This window comes from Cryptomeria japonica, chromosome 10 (assembly GCF_030272615.1).
Source record: "Cryptomeria japonica chromosome 10, Sugi_1.0, whole genome shotgun sequence".
Lineage (NCBI taxonomy): Eukaryota > Viridiplantae > Streptophyta > Pinopsida > Cupressales > Cupressaceae > Cryptomeria > Cryptomeria japonica.
Window position 1 is genome coordinate 251,578,035 of NC_081414.1, and position 14,466 is coordinate 251,592,500.

Here is a 14,466-nt window from a genome sequence, read left to right on the forward strand (position 1 = left end):
AGATGTAAGGATCTTCGATTGTATATCTTGAATCGATCCTTCCATCTTTGCACAATCCTTACATGTATGTTCATAAGTGGATTTCCGCATTGCCAATGAACAAAACCAACCATGGAAATCATATCTGTCTCCATCATGCACATCTCCCGAATCAATGTGGACATCGGAATTCTCTTCAAAGCTCTGAGGCGGGGAATAGTCTTCTCCTGAATAGGCTTGAATTCATCCCAAACTCCCTCTAGATACTATATCTTGAATATGAGCGCCATTGTCTTGTCAAATGCTTGGACAAACTGAGTAAGGAAATCATCCGCTTGCCTCTTCACATCTTCAATCTATTTTCCCAACTCTGGAAGTGTATCTCTTGCTGCCTCATGATCAATATGTAGTCCACGATCAACTGCAATAGGGGAAACAAAGGCTGGATTCTCACGCCTCATCCCTGCAATATATTCTCTTAATTTGATATTCTCTTCTCTGTACATCTCTTTCTTCTCAATCTACCTGTCTAACCTCACATTGATCACCTTGATAGTATCACTGAGTTCTTGGAACTCTTGCTCTTTTGTAGTCTGTCCAAGGGCAACTGAAGTGATCGGGAAATCCATAGGAGTAGCTGCATCCATAGTTGTATTACCAATTGGGATAACCACTTGTGCAATCTGCATTCTTGTTTCATCTCTAGCTATATTTGAAAGCATCTTGGCTTTCTTAGGTTCTTTCTCCTGATTGCTCTTGGCTAAGTAATCATCAATATCATCAATAGGCTGGGCTTCTACTATTTTCTTACTCTTCTCCATGCTCTTCATCAACCAATCGAGAATGGTGGACATTTCCATTCCATCATCAAGACACTTTTCCCGATCAACTTCCTTCAGTACCAAGATAACATCATCATCCTCCTCCTTGTCCTTAGTCAAATCATGAACATCATTATCCAAGCTAACCTCTAATAGGATAGTAGGAGATCTCGACTGCTCATCATCTTCATTTGGTGGTGCAGATTGAGCTGTGGCATGCAACTCCTGAGTATTATCTGGTAAAATCATTGTGTTGGAACACTGTTCCAATTCTCTGTTTTGCTCTGGCATGTCAATTTCTTTGATTGATGAGAAACTAAGGGGAGACAAAGGAGTGCTAGGTTTTTGCTTCGTCTTTTTCTCCTGACTGACTATCTCCTTCTCATTCGTCTTGGATTCTCAGGCGTATTCTTCTTACATTTAGGAGCTTGACTCTCCTCATCTGCATGGATCCTTAAATCACTAGCTGTTCTCTAATCATCGTCAAGAGAGGATTCCATCCGTTTCATCTTCTCATATGTGAAGACAACGCCCATATCTATCAATCTATTCAACTGTTTGTCTACCCATTCTCTGGAGAAATCCATGACATTTCTCATAAGCACATTCAAATTTGTCACTTTCTGCTCTAACCAACTAGGCAATATGATAGATTTCTTCATTTCATTTTCATACTATGGATGGGTATGATCACTATCATCTAATATCTTATTAGGAATGAGAAATAGTTCACACTTTCTCATGAAATTTACGAACATTCTGAACCACATTCTTCTCTTCACTGCTTGCTCGTCTATTAGGTTTCGCCCAATAATATTCAATATCCACCTTGTGTATGAATCTATCTCCTCTAATCCTTTCAACATTCTTATGCAGATCAAATCTGTCTCTTTTCTTATATGTTCCAAGGCGATAGAATGCAAGCTCATCAATCATTGTACTAGCTGCAACAACAGATTGGCACACTTCCAATGTTTTTCCTATGGCAATAGGAAAAGTCATTCCCGTTCTATGCTTCTTCTTCTAGATGAAATCATATTCCAAAAGTTGTCTCACCACCTCAAGTAGAATCATTGTGTCTGTAGGATACCTAGGAAGCTTGTATGGTTCGGATCTGAATCCTTGAATCCTTAGGCATGTGAAAGTGGGAAACTGTATATACCAGGATCCATATTGTTCAATCAATTCCGTTGCCTCCTTGGACAACCTCTTGTGTATTCCGCCTTGCTACATCCTCGTAATATACATGGTGAATGCATCATTCACCCTTCTATAATTTTCAACTCTATGCATGCCCAGCTGTGGATAACATTCATAACTTTTGTACTGTCCTTGTCCATTCTAGACTTCATCTCTGCATATCAATCCTTTATACGTGACAAATCTTGCAAGTATATACACAAGGTAAGAAGTTATGATGAATGACTTAGTTCTTTCCACATTTCTCAACTAGAAATTCAGATTGTCATTGATGATTTTAGACCAATTGATCATTGTTCCTCTTATACAATCCTGGATAAATAAAACATCCAGCCTTCAAATAATGCACCCTGCGGCATCCCCATTACTCGGTTCAATAGGAATACCAAATCGCTATTTTCCTCTTTCAAATCTGTGCACATGAGTGTCTTAGGTTCCTTGGAATGATGAGGCCTCGACTCAATCATCCACTCTTTATTTACTAGTCTTGCATGCATCCGCCTTCAATTTGTACTTCGCTTCATACTCCTTTGTTTCATCCTTCATGTCTGCACTGCGGGGAATTCCAAACACTTAGACAATCGCATCCTCAACAAGGTAGGCAATGGTTATCCCCTTGGGAGTTCGAATCATTTTGGAGAGAGGATCATAGTGTCTTGCGCATTCTAGGAAAACTCGCTGCATTGTATGGATTGTGGAAATCCAACGGCATGATAAATACCACTCCTCATGATGTTTGCATAGGCAGGAGAGGGAATTTGGTTCCTGTTCCGAACATCCTTTGCCGCATCTGCTCCTTATTCAAGAAGTGCATGTTTGTGTCTGTGATATCTTTCCATCGGGATGACAATTTAGATTCCGGATAGAATCCCTCTTGGACCATTTTCAATTGCTCCTTCCGAACTCCAATCCCGGATTTAGACATGGTACATGTATGAAGCTAGAAGTCAATCACTTCGGAAAGATCATCCTGATGACTATTTTCAGAATTGAATAATTTCTGATTTCTAATGATTTAGACAAATTCTAGGAATGAAAATCAGGAATTCAATCTATATTCCTAACAAATTCTGAAAATAGAATGCAAATATGACAAGAGTGGGGTCTAAAAACCCTCATAAAACCTCTGAAAATCATCTTAAGGTCTGATATGTTTGAGGACACTTAGTATACTCAGAAAATTCATCAAAATTAAGGTCATAAGAGTATATAGAGGTCAAATTTCACTTGGAAAAGGTGAATAAAGTTCTGATTTTCAGCTTTGAATGTCTGAAGACACCTTCCCAAACTCAACAATGACTGCCAATAGGTCTGAAGACAACCTGCAACACTTAAAATCAGTCTCATAACAAGGTTGCAGCCATGTATAAACACTCGCAATCGATGGAATTTTACCTCCCAAGTCAAAGTTGTCAAATCTGGGTGCAAATAATGAGCTGGTAAAAATGTCCAAGTCTGAGGACAAATCTGAAAATGAGGTTTCAGACTTAGGTCAGCGATGAAAGCACTCCCAAATGCTCAGAAAATGACCATAAAATGCTCCAAAAATACCTTCCTAATGAAATCGCCCAAGAGTGAAGTGGCTGGAAATAGAACTCCAAGTCTGAAGACAGACTGAAAATGGAGTTTCAGACCTGCAACAACCCTGAAAATGCCTCAAGAATGGTCCCAAAATGATCTTCAATCAAAAATGCCTAAGTGGGAATGAGCTGGAAATGAAAGGTTATGTTTGAAAACTGAGTTTCCAGCCAACAATGGAGGTCAAGGTAGCTCCAGCAATGGCGAAATATGCAGGTCTGAGAACAACACAGCCTCCCAGCAGCAATGGCGCCCCACAAATGCAAGCAAACCACTTCAAAAATAGAGGAAATCACCCCCAAAACAAAATCGCCTAAACCCCAAGAATGGTGCCACCTAGCAAAATCGACTTATGTGGCAAAAATGGCCACCAACCTGCTGTAATCTGTTCTTTAATGGTAGCGCTCAGGTGTTTTGGATAAATAAAAGTTCAAACCTCCAATGGTGTCCAATGGACACTCCTCCAAGATCGCCCAGCTGGAAGAAATCTTCAAAATCAGCCACTTAGCAATCACAATCAATCACATCAGCACAATATAATATTATTTTAATGCTGGTTGGGTCTCTTTATTCTTGCTTTCACCTTGAAACTTCACCACACAAGCAATGTGGGATAAAAACTTGCCTTGGAAAATCAATTTGCATATTTAATCATTAATTAATGTTGCAAATCATTTAATAATTGTTTTTGAAAATTAAATAATTGTCATCAAATGCAGAAACAATTAAATTCGGGCCCATTTATTTTTAAATTTTTTCAAAGATTTACCAACTTGGGCTCTTGGGGGAAAATCAACCCATATTTGGATTAAAAATCCAAATAAAAACTTATTAAAAATGTCACAATTTGCTCTTGGGGGGAAATTGCCCTCTATTGGGATAAAAAACCCAATCAAAATCCATCACATTTGCCCAAAAATACCTCCGGGGAAAATCGACTTGCATGTGGGGTCAAAAAATTCACTTCATTTTCATCACTTAGTCCAAAAATTCACGTTGGTGGAAAATTGACCCCTATTTGGAAAATTATCTAGATCAAAATTCATTAAAACTTGCACTTGGGGAAATTCACCTTTCATCAAGACAATCCTCTACATAAAAAATCCATCAAATTTGATCATGAATTGTCGTGGTGGAAAACCGATCTTCATCAGGAACTCAAATTTCATTTGCATCAAAATCATCTGCACTCCCAGGGGAAAAACATGGGTCATCAAGAAAACTTCCCACACTCAGCCAAAATTTACCCTTCTGGTGGAAAATCGCCCTCTATCAGGAATCTGAATGGGGGAAAAGTAAAGTCCATCGGAAATCTGGTGGAAATTCACCTCCCATTAGGATTTTGAGTGGGGAAAAATCATGGGTCATCGGAAATGTGGGGGAAAAGCACCTCCCATTAGGAATTTTGACATTTTAAAAGGTAGATTTTCATCAGGAATTTGATGATTTTTCCACTCAAAATCAATTGGACACTTCAAATCTTCAATAAAATGCATGAAGACTTAACCAAATTCATCAAAATATGAGTGAGACAAAAGGAATTTCATCGGGATAAAGTGCAAATCTAACTTGAATAACCTCCTAGGAGCGAGAAAACAACTCCTAAAGGACCTTTTAACACTTAGGCACAAAAAATATCACCGACTCAGACATTTAAAACTCATTGACGCTCAAAAGGTCTACACTTAGACAAAATTAGGATCACTTAGACATCTAACATTTCACACGTTTGATCCTATTAAAATCTCAAAACCCTAATAGCAATTAGGCATGATCACATTTCAAAACTCGAGACTCAAGCACTTGTAAGCCCAAAATTGTCAGTTACTGCTAAAACCCTAAACTAACAAGACGCGGAAAGCAGGAAAGAGGGCGTCCCCGTTTGCAATGGGGCGATGTGTGAAAAGGTCACAACAGGGCCCAACTTGCCCATCCCTATAGAGCCCACATCAGAGAAAAGGCCTTCCAGAGTCATCTCTTGCTGGTCAAACCTTTCCGAGACATCAAATCTCTTAGAAAAGCCATCTAGCTGCCTATCCTTGTGGGTCCTCTTTTGACCCCTACCCTTGTTGCGGGGTTTTGTTGGAATAAAACCCTCCTTATCTACCTCCTCTCCAAAAGTTGGGGATTTCCCTTTGTTTAACTTTGGCATAGGGCGAGGAGGCACATTCAATGAAGTATTTGAAGTAACAAATTTTGAGTATTTCCTCTGCAAGTGCCCATACTCATGATAGATCTGACAGTGGAACGAGAGGGCTTCATAATCAAGTTGCTGAACCCACAAATTGGAACTGAGTCTAATCTCCTTCAAGTCCAATAAGGGCTTATTTAAATCAATTTCAACACAAACACGAGCAAATGAAATTACCTTCTTATCCTACGTTTTTTGTGATGGATTTATCAGTTTGCCAAGTAGCAAATCAATCATGTGTAGGATGTTGTTCTCTAGAACTTGTTGGTATCTGTTTTATCATCTACCAAACATTAGGATAGGATACCCAAAGGTATTCTATCCTCTCCTGAAAAATCACTACTGATTCCAAGGTCTATATGTGCGAACAAGCGACTTTAGTGGAATAGCTTCTTGGGTAGTGTATGCTGAAATTTCAAGGGGGACTTACGTTTGACAAGTATTCTTGAACTGCTGGACTTAGATGGTTTTAGCAATTTTTAGGCTCTTCTTTTTTTTTTGGTGATTTTCTGGGGATTTAGACTTTCAAAAGAAAGGGAAAAAGGGATAGGGTTTAGGAAGGCTAATCTAATCCTACGAACTCTGGAGACAATATCGACTAGGTGCTCTCGAGAAACCAAACCTTGCTTCGCCACACTAGGGACAACTACACAAGGCCGGTGCAATCTTCAATGGGTTGTGCTTATGATCGAGATGTTGGGATGCACAGGGGATGGGCTCAGACTAACTTTGCACGATAGAATGGAAATCATCCATTTACCAAAAGTATGAGCGGAGATACATCGTCAATTGATACTTATCAAATCCTTCATTCAAATTAACAACAATGAAAGCAAATCTAGATTAATATTAACTAAGTGTTGAGGCAATTGAAACCATGCAAATCATTCAAATAATAGAGATTACAAAGCAGCGCACATGCAATATATTATCTGGAAATGACCTTAAGCAACAATACATCAAAAACCTCACCCTTTTCAAATGAGAGGAGGTAACCTTATATAGTTTCTTGAAAATCAATGAATGGTCGAGATCGAACAATGATCAAGGGCCAAGATCGATAATCACAAACCCTAATTAGGGTTTCCCCAAAATACTACTTTCGACCAATTACATTTGGGACACTTGTCCTTCTTGCTAAAAATAAATCTTTTATGAAAATAGAAGGTTGTTACATTGTGACGTGTGCCCTTCTAGAAGCTTCTGGATGAGTCAGGTTCATTGAATTTGGACATGCTAACTTGGAGCGATCTGATTGGCTGGAAAAGATGACGAGACACCATCTCAACATAAGCCACTTCTAATCTTGCTGAGGCGGTGCAGGAGCGGGTATGGGAGGTGGATTAACTTCTTGTTGTTCCCTCTGATTTTGTGCATCAATACATGCGGCGATGTCTAACTCCTCGTCAAGGATAAAACTCATGCGATACCAATCAGGGGTGTTTCTTCTCACAAACTAGGCCAAGCTATACAACTCAGTGATAACGTGTTCTTGTTCATCGTTGAAATCCAAGTCAGGCTGAAGCACTGGCTGAGGTTCCCTACTTTGTTGAGGAGGAATGATGGGTAGGCCCATGTTGAAATTTATCCAGCTGCGATCTCTATGATGATGATCCCGCCTCTACTTCCTCCTGCGACCTGTAAAACCAAAGAAAAAAAAAAATAAGTTAGAAAATTTCCGCAAAATTTCGAAAAAAATATCGTGGCTGCGAAATGGCCAAGTGTTGGAAAATTTTCCATTTTTCACTCTCATACTTAGCCATAAAAATTGAATTTTCACCTCCAGACCCTCAGCCTTGAAGCTGGTTGAAGTCACCATCAAGTGTTAAAACTTTCGAAAATTTTCATACTTAGCCAAAAAAAAGTTGAATTTTCACCGCCAGACCCTCAGCCTTGAAGCTGGTTGAAGTCCCCATCAAGTGTTAAAACTCTCGAAAAATTTTTATACTTAGCCAAAAAAGTTGAATTTTCACCTCCAGACCCTCAGCCTTGAAGCTGGTTGAAGTCCCCATCAAGTGTTAAAACTTTCGAAAATTTTTTATACTTAGCCAAAAAATTGAATTTTCTTTCTCCAAAATCATTTATTAAATTCTAGAAAAATATCCAGAAAATTCACAATTTTAATTTTACCTCTGACTTGGCTAGGCTTTTCTCCAAAATATTGAGAAAATTCAGAAAAGATGCCTTTCTCTAGAAATCTGTAAGCCTTCTGCCAAAATATTATCCGACTTCCAACAATATCTAGAATTTCCTCCAGATGATCTTCAATACATGCTTTACTAAGCTCTCCTTAGTAATTTTGAACTTCTTGGTGTAATAATGAATTTGATAACGAAGTATTTGTAGACAAGTTTTAAGAAAAACCCCTAAAATCATCCAACTCATACTTTCCATTTTGATTTAAGTTCGAAGATATTCATTAATCCTCCAATATTCCCTTTCAAAAAAAACTTTCCATTTTGAATTAATATTTTAATAAATTTTTAATATTCCCTCAATATTCTAAAAAAAAAACGTTCCATTTTGGATTTATTTTGAGGCTTTTTAAAATTTTTTTTATTTAGATATTTCTTCATTTTGAATTTAATTTTGAAATCTCTGTGGATTTTGTGACATCATGTTGACTTTGTTTGACCTTCCATGTGTAGGTTGATTTTCCGAATTTTATTTCTATATTTTTCAAATTTTGGCGAATTTAGCCAACCTCTCCAAGGTATGGCGGACTTTGTCTAGAACTCCTTCGTGGCCTCTATTAACGTGAAAATTTGACTAAGGCATTGGGGCGGACTTTGATGTTGACTCCTCCATGGCCTCCTTTACCTTGGCGGACTTTAACCTCAGCACCCATGTGACCTCTCCAACCTTGGGCGGACTTCAACCCTTGCTCCTCCATGGTTTCCTTAGGTGGGGCGGACTTTAGACAAGGCTCCTCTTGCTTGACTTAGCATCTTGGGTGGACTTTAGACTACACTCCCACATGGCCTCCATCTCCCTTATGCCTTGGGCGGACTTCAAGCCTTGCACCCATGTGACCTCCTTTGATCTTGGGCAGACTTCAACCCTTGCTCCTCCTTGGTCTCCTAAGCCTTGGGCGGACTTCAATCCATGCTCTTCCATGACTTTTTTTTAACCCTCCTCTCAAGCGCAACATAAAATGGCGCTAGAAGGAGGGCTGAACAATTGACATCTAGATTCTATCAATTTATGCTTGAGGGAGTAAATTTAAGGACTTTTTTTCAACCCTCCTCTCAAGCGCAACATAAAATGGCGCTAGAAGGAGGGCCGAACAATTGACATCTAGATTCTATCAATTTATGCTTGAGGGAGTAAATTTAAGGACCTTTATTTTAACCCTCCTCTCAAGCGCAACATAAAATGGAGCTAGAGGGAGGGGTGAACATTTTACAAGTTGAGGAATTTGGCTGGAGAGAACCAATATGAGCTTTGAAATGCCAAATCAGAGATATGTTAGATCTCTTTTATCAAGCTTTGGCATGCTCTTCCATGTTGCCTTTCAGCTTTCCAAAATGACAATCTTTATGCCATGTAGCAAGACAGTTGATGTATAACAGGTTGCAGACATGGTCTTCAAGAATGTTTGAAGCAATATTGTGCCTCCACGAACTAGCATTTTAAATTGTGACTCATGCTTCTTGAGTCACCGTAGATGGTTATGATAGATTTTGGGTTGCTGTTTGTGTTTCTCCTCTTATTTCACGTGTGAGATTAGCGGTTGTTAATTGAACCTTGGTCTGTGCTCTTTGCCTTTCTCATTAAAAGAATAGGCACCTTCCAAAGTTATTAATGGCTTCCAACCTTTGGCACCTTGTGAGATTCTTGTTTCTCTTTTAGCCACAGATATGTCCCAGTAGCCAATGGAGCAAAACAAAGTGCTTAGGAAAAAATTGGCAAAACTTCACGCAAAATTCAGGATATTCCCCAGCGAACTAAAGCCAAATTAAAGGCATTTAATTACCAGCATCAAGTACCTCCATTCTTTCCCAGTTAGTGATCATGTTTGGCTTCACTTAGATGAACGAAGGTATCACAACAATCAAATACATGGGTCTTATACTCTTTTCCAAGCAATCAGGCATAGTGCATTTTTCTCTAATATTCAAACTCAACTTGGCATAATGATGCCATTGATGTGAGCAATCTCGAGCTGTACAAGCCATCTCATCTGCGAGAGGTTTCGATCACTCATTGTGACTCTACCATTCCATATTTTCAACAACCATTTGCTGAAGTTACTGTGCTTGTGTTTGACATGCACAAATTCTAAAGGGAAAATCACTACTTCCCTTGTTGGTAGCAAACACATTCTGCTGTGATTCAAGTTGTTTGCCAAGTCAACTTTTCTAGTGAATTCCACAAATGTCATGTAGAATTTGGCAATAATTTCCTCATGTAGGGAGGAAATGATGAAGACATGCATGACAGTTTGCTAATTGTGGCTATCTAATTATAAAACAGTCAAATCTACAGACATGTAGGTTAGTGGAAATTGGAATTATTTAAGGATAGAAGTGAATCAGAAAGGAGGTGGACAGTTGAAAGTAAGAGGCTGGCAGTTGGAAATATCATATGTTTGGTAAAACAATTTAGTGACATTCTGCAACCAACGGCTCATATGAGATAGGTAATGGTAATTTCATTGTTTTATTTGGGTAAGTATGCATCCCAAGTGGCAAAGTGTTACCCTTATACTCATTGCTGAATAGCATGTTTGATTGAGTGAAACAAGTTTGCCTGAAGTTAGCGAGTTTTGATATCTGACTCCTTTGATCAGATAATTGATCCAACTTGGCAAGCCATGCAATTAAGTAATAATTCAAAATTAGGAATAGCTATAGAATTATGAGTTAAAGGCGTATTCATTGATTGGTATTGCTCATGACCTTCGTTCTCTTCTATCCAATAACATGCCATATTTGTACATTTTTATCTTGTAGCTGATTAGCACTTGCGATGATGCATAATTTCTACATTTGTGTAATGTCCCCTTCTCCTTAGCACGTGGACATTCGCGAGGTTGGCCTATAATTGACCCTCGTAGGCCAAGGAGTTGATTAGAGGGTCGACTTGGTGGAGATTGGTGGCTTCACATCTCATTTTTATTTGGTTTTTTGGTGATATAAGGGGATAACACGTATCATGAGACGTGTGCACTTAATAATAATGAAATAATATTTTTAAAAAAGTGCATTTAAATAACATGTATAATAAAATAATATAAAGTGTACCTACCCCAATCTTCTAGAAGGTATCTTATGATGAGTTATGAAAAGAATAAATAGAAGAGGGGAATACGTGTTTTGGCATCAGTTGTTTGTTATCTTCTTGAATTGAGTTGTGGAGCCAAGGGTTGTCCGCAGAATTGGTCTTAGGGAACGATACCTCCCTTCGATCCGCATAACTGAGGAGGTGGAAGATCCTTTGAAGGGTTGCTTTGTGAGTGAGGAATATTCAGTTCTTCACATTGAGCTTATGGAGTTTTCATATCAGATTTGAGGAGTTTGCTTCAGACCTTCATATTGCCACGATTTTGTTCTTGGGTCATAGTAGATGCAAGCTTTCATATGTTTGAGGTCAGCAATCTTATCTAAGGAAGAGGGCGATGCTATTTGGTGCATTTTGTAGGTGAATCAAATTAAGTTGCGGCTAGTTATCAGACTGGAGCAGACTTTACCCATCCCATGATCTTGATTCATTCATCATCATTTGCGCATCAAATTCCACATTGGAGGGCAGCGATATCATTTGGGAGGCAAGGCGATTTCTTTTGTGATATCTTTGAAGAGTTTTGGTGATAGATTCGGCCATATTTCAGTGTTTTGATCAGAACAGACCTGTGCATCAAGAACCCTTCGATTTGGGTTATAACTTCATGAGTTGGCATTGAGACACACCATTGAGTGAAGCGCTTTCCTCTGGGAGTGAGGCTGACTAGTTTAGGAGGTGATTTGGAGCCCTTGTATGCAGTTCACTTTGACATCTTAGACCTACCACTTGCAGCAGTAGGGGCGGCATTGGACATTGTTCAATCTTGCACATTGGAGGCTCACTGTTAGTGGATATTGCTTGATTCTTCATCGCCTCACTTTGGCGATTTATACCAGGTTCTAAGATAACACATCTTCGTTGCATTTCTCAGTAGTTTGCATGTATGTCTTGGCTGTCTTATATCTTCAGACAATCTGAAAATCTGTACTCATTGGCTAAGTGTTTGGACACTTGTTGAATGAATGTAATGAGCCTATTTGATTCATGCATAAAGGAGTTATAAGGCTGTCCCTCATTTAGTCATTGTTATATGATGTTTGCCAACTGTTTGTCTTAATGACAGTGCTGTAATCTTTATTTCTGCATACTATACCAAGTCATTGAATCAAACAATAGGAAATAGAGTTGCATCATCATCTTAGATAGTAGACTTATGTTTTGCAAGTCATCTATTTGATGAAACAAAGGGTTATAATGTCAAGAATAGTCTGAAGTACTTTGAACCAGTCATATGCCAAGTATTTGACAAAATTCTCCAAGGGGTCAGAGTCTGAAAATTATATCAGAATTGGTGAGGGACATTACAATTTGCAAGGTGGCATGCTTAAAATTTTTCCACCTAAACTAGAAAATTTATATTTGTTAGTTTCTGCATTTGAAAGGGTATATGACATTATGCAGTGTAACAACAGATTCATCTTCTCTCAAGAAAAAATGCATTCATTTAGCTGTTCCCTTGTTGCAAATAGCTATCAAGATTTAAGTTTCAGTGTTTCACCATGGTGTAACTTTTCTTCTAATGATCCAGGTTCGAGGGTATGTCATGGTTGAGGAAGTTGAGAGGAAGCTGTGTTGGTCTTCAGGCCGTGCTATTGATGCCCTTCAAACTCTTCTTAAGGTGACTGAATATGCAATTAAGAGCCATGTTCTTTAAAGATAAACATCACTGTATCATGTGAAGATTGGTTCTAAAGTTCTCTCTACTTATTTCATAATAAGAATCTCAATAATGCAGGAGGGCCTTGCAATGATCGATGATGGTCATCCTGATGGTAAGAGACGATTTTGGTTTCCATGTATAGGCTCCTCGTTTTCCGGCGCTGCAGATGCTGATACAATATCCTTGTGAAAATTTTGATGTACTTTGAAGTTTACCCAATTAAAGGTTGTGAACATCACCTGGCTTTGCATGACAAAGGTTTGGATTCTTCATCCAGTCCCAAGGAAGAGCAACTCAAGGATGTTGCCTTCAACTTTCCTTGAACTTGGGAAAATTTGTGGTCGACAGATAGCTGTGTGACATGAATATTTGCAGTTATTATGTGAATAATCTTGAATGTTAAAAGCAGCACTTAGTTCTGAGAGAAGATTTATAGTTGCTCAAGTATATAGAGACTGGTCTTTCCTAATCTCATGTCCACAATGGCCTGTATTATTAATTTACACCATCCTCCCAAAATAAAGTGTCGAATATTAAATCTATCCCTTTTTATATTCCAACTTCTTGCCTTCCTCGTTTATGCTACCACCTACTTGTATTATTGATCTCCTTGCATGTATCCATTTCTCTTGAATCGCTTTGGACCTATCAGGAGCCATTTTGTGGAAATAAGGCACTCTTATACAACCTAACAATGAATCTAAGGTCCACGGTAGTCTGAAGGTTCTTTATGCAGATGATTGAGAGAAGGGATTGTTATATGATGAGATAACAGAATAGGAATGGAACATAAGCCAAAAATTAATAAAATGACCGGTGGAAATGTTGGTGTTGAAGTAAGATTCATCATTCATTGTTATTCTATCATTTAGTTTGCTATGGGAAAATGACTAAGTCAAGATTTGAAATATTATTTTAGCCATTATTTATCATTTAATAAACCTCCAAAACCATGTCAAATAGTGTCACAATGTAACATTGCCTCTGGACTAAATTATTTATCATTGATTTTGCATTCTGCATTTGACATTGGTTTGTTCATGGTTGTGGTTCACTTTCTCCAGTTCTTCAAGTTTTTAGCTGTTATTGATAATGGAAGTGGGTTTTTGAAAGGGTCCAAACCCTTTTACACAGGAAAACTTTGTAAATAGCATTGCTAAAACAATAAAATAGCAACAATAGACGAACAATAATAAAGCATAACTCCAAAAGCAAATGTACAACACAGAAAAGTAAACTAGGGAACCACTTTAAAACATTAGAGAATGACTAACTTAAGGTTATATTGAGTCAAACTGCTACAAATAGTTTGGAACATCAATACCACCTCGTTTTAAGCCTTGCAAGAATCTTGCTTGATGAAATTTCCAAGATTAGAAGCTGAGCCCAAATCTGAAAGGGTCAAAATGGCAAGAGGAAATTAATTCCTTAGCCATTGACAAGCTACCCACACTAGGACTATTTGAGACTACCTACTTGTTATCCTTCATCTAATTGGTCGTTGTGGGTTGAGACCTAATAATAGAAGGCAAAATATCCCCAACACTACACCACAAAAATATGAGATGTGATTGAGGAAGCATAAGTTGTACCTTCTCACTCAAAGTAACATGTTTCATTCTATAACCTTGTAGTAGCATACCATCAAGGAATCTTCTTAAATACATTGTTCCTCAACCCCCTAAGTTTGAAGATACGTAAATTCAAGAAGGAAAAGCTTCTTACCAATGTCCATATTGATGCAAAAATGA

The 14,466-nt window shown here is 38.3% G+C and overlaps 1 protein-coding gene across 3 annotated transcripts in view; it reads left to right on the plus strand.

The window, feature by feature from the left end:
• LOC131059850 (vacuolar protein sorting-associated protein 22 homolog 1) overlaps positions 1-13,551 on the plus strand; it is a 63,650-nt gene extending 50,099 nt beyond the window's left edge. For all 3 annotated transcript variants that reach the window (XM_057992897.2, XM_057992896.2, XM_057992898.2), the window contains 2 exons: positions 12,584-12,673; positions 12,791-13,551. In XM_057992897.2, coding sequence (XP_057848880.1) covers positions 12,584-12,673; positions 12,791-12,904 — 204 coding nt within the window. In that variant the 3' untranslated portion in view covers positions 12,905-13,551. The remainder of the gene's footprint in view (positions 1-12,583; positions 12,674-12,790) is intronic.
• Positions 13,552-14,466: the final 915 nt, after the last annotated feature.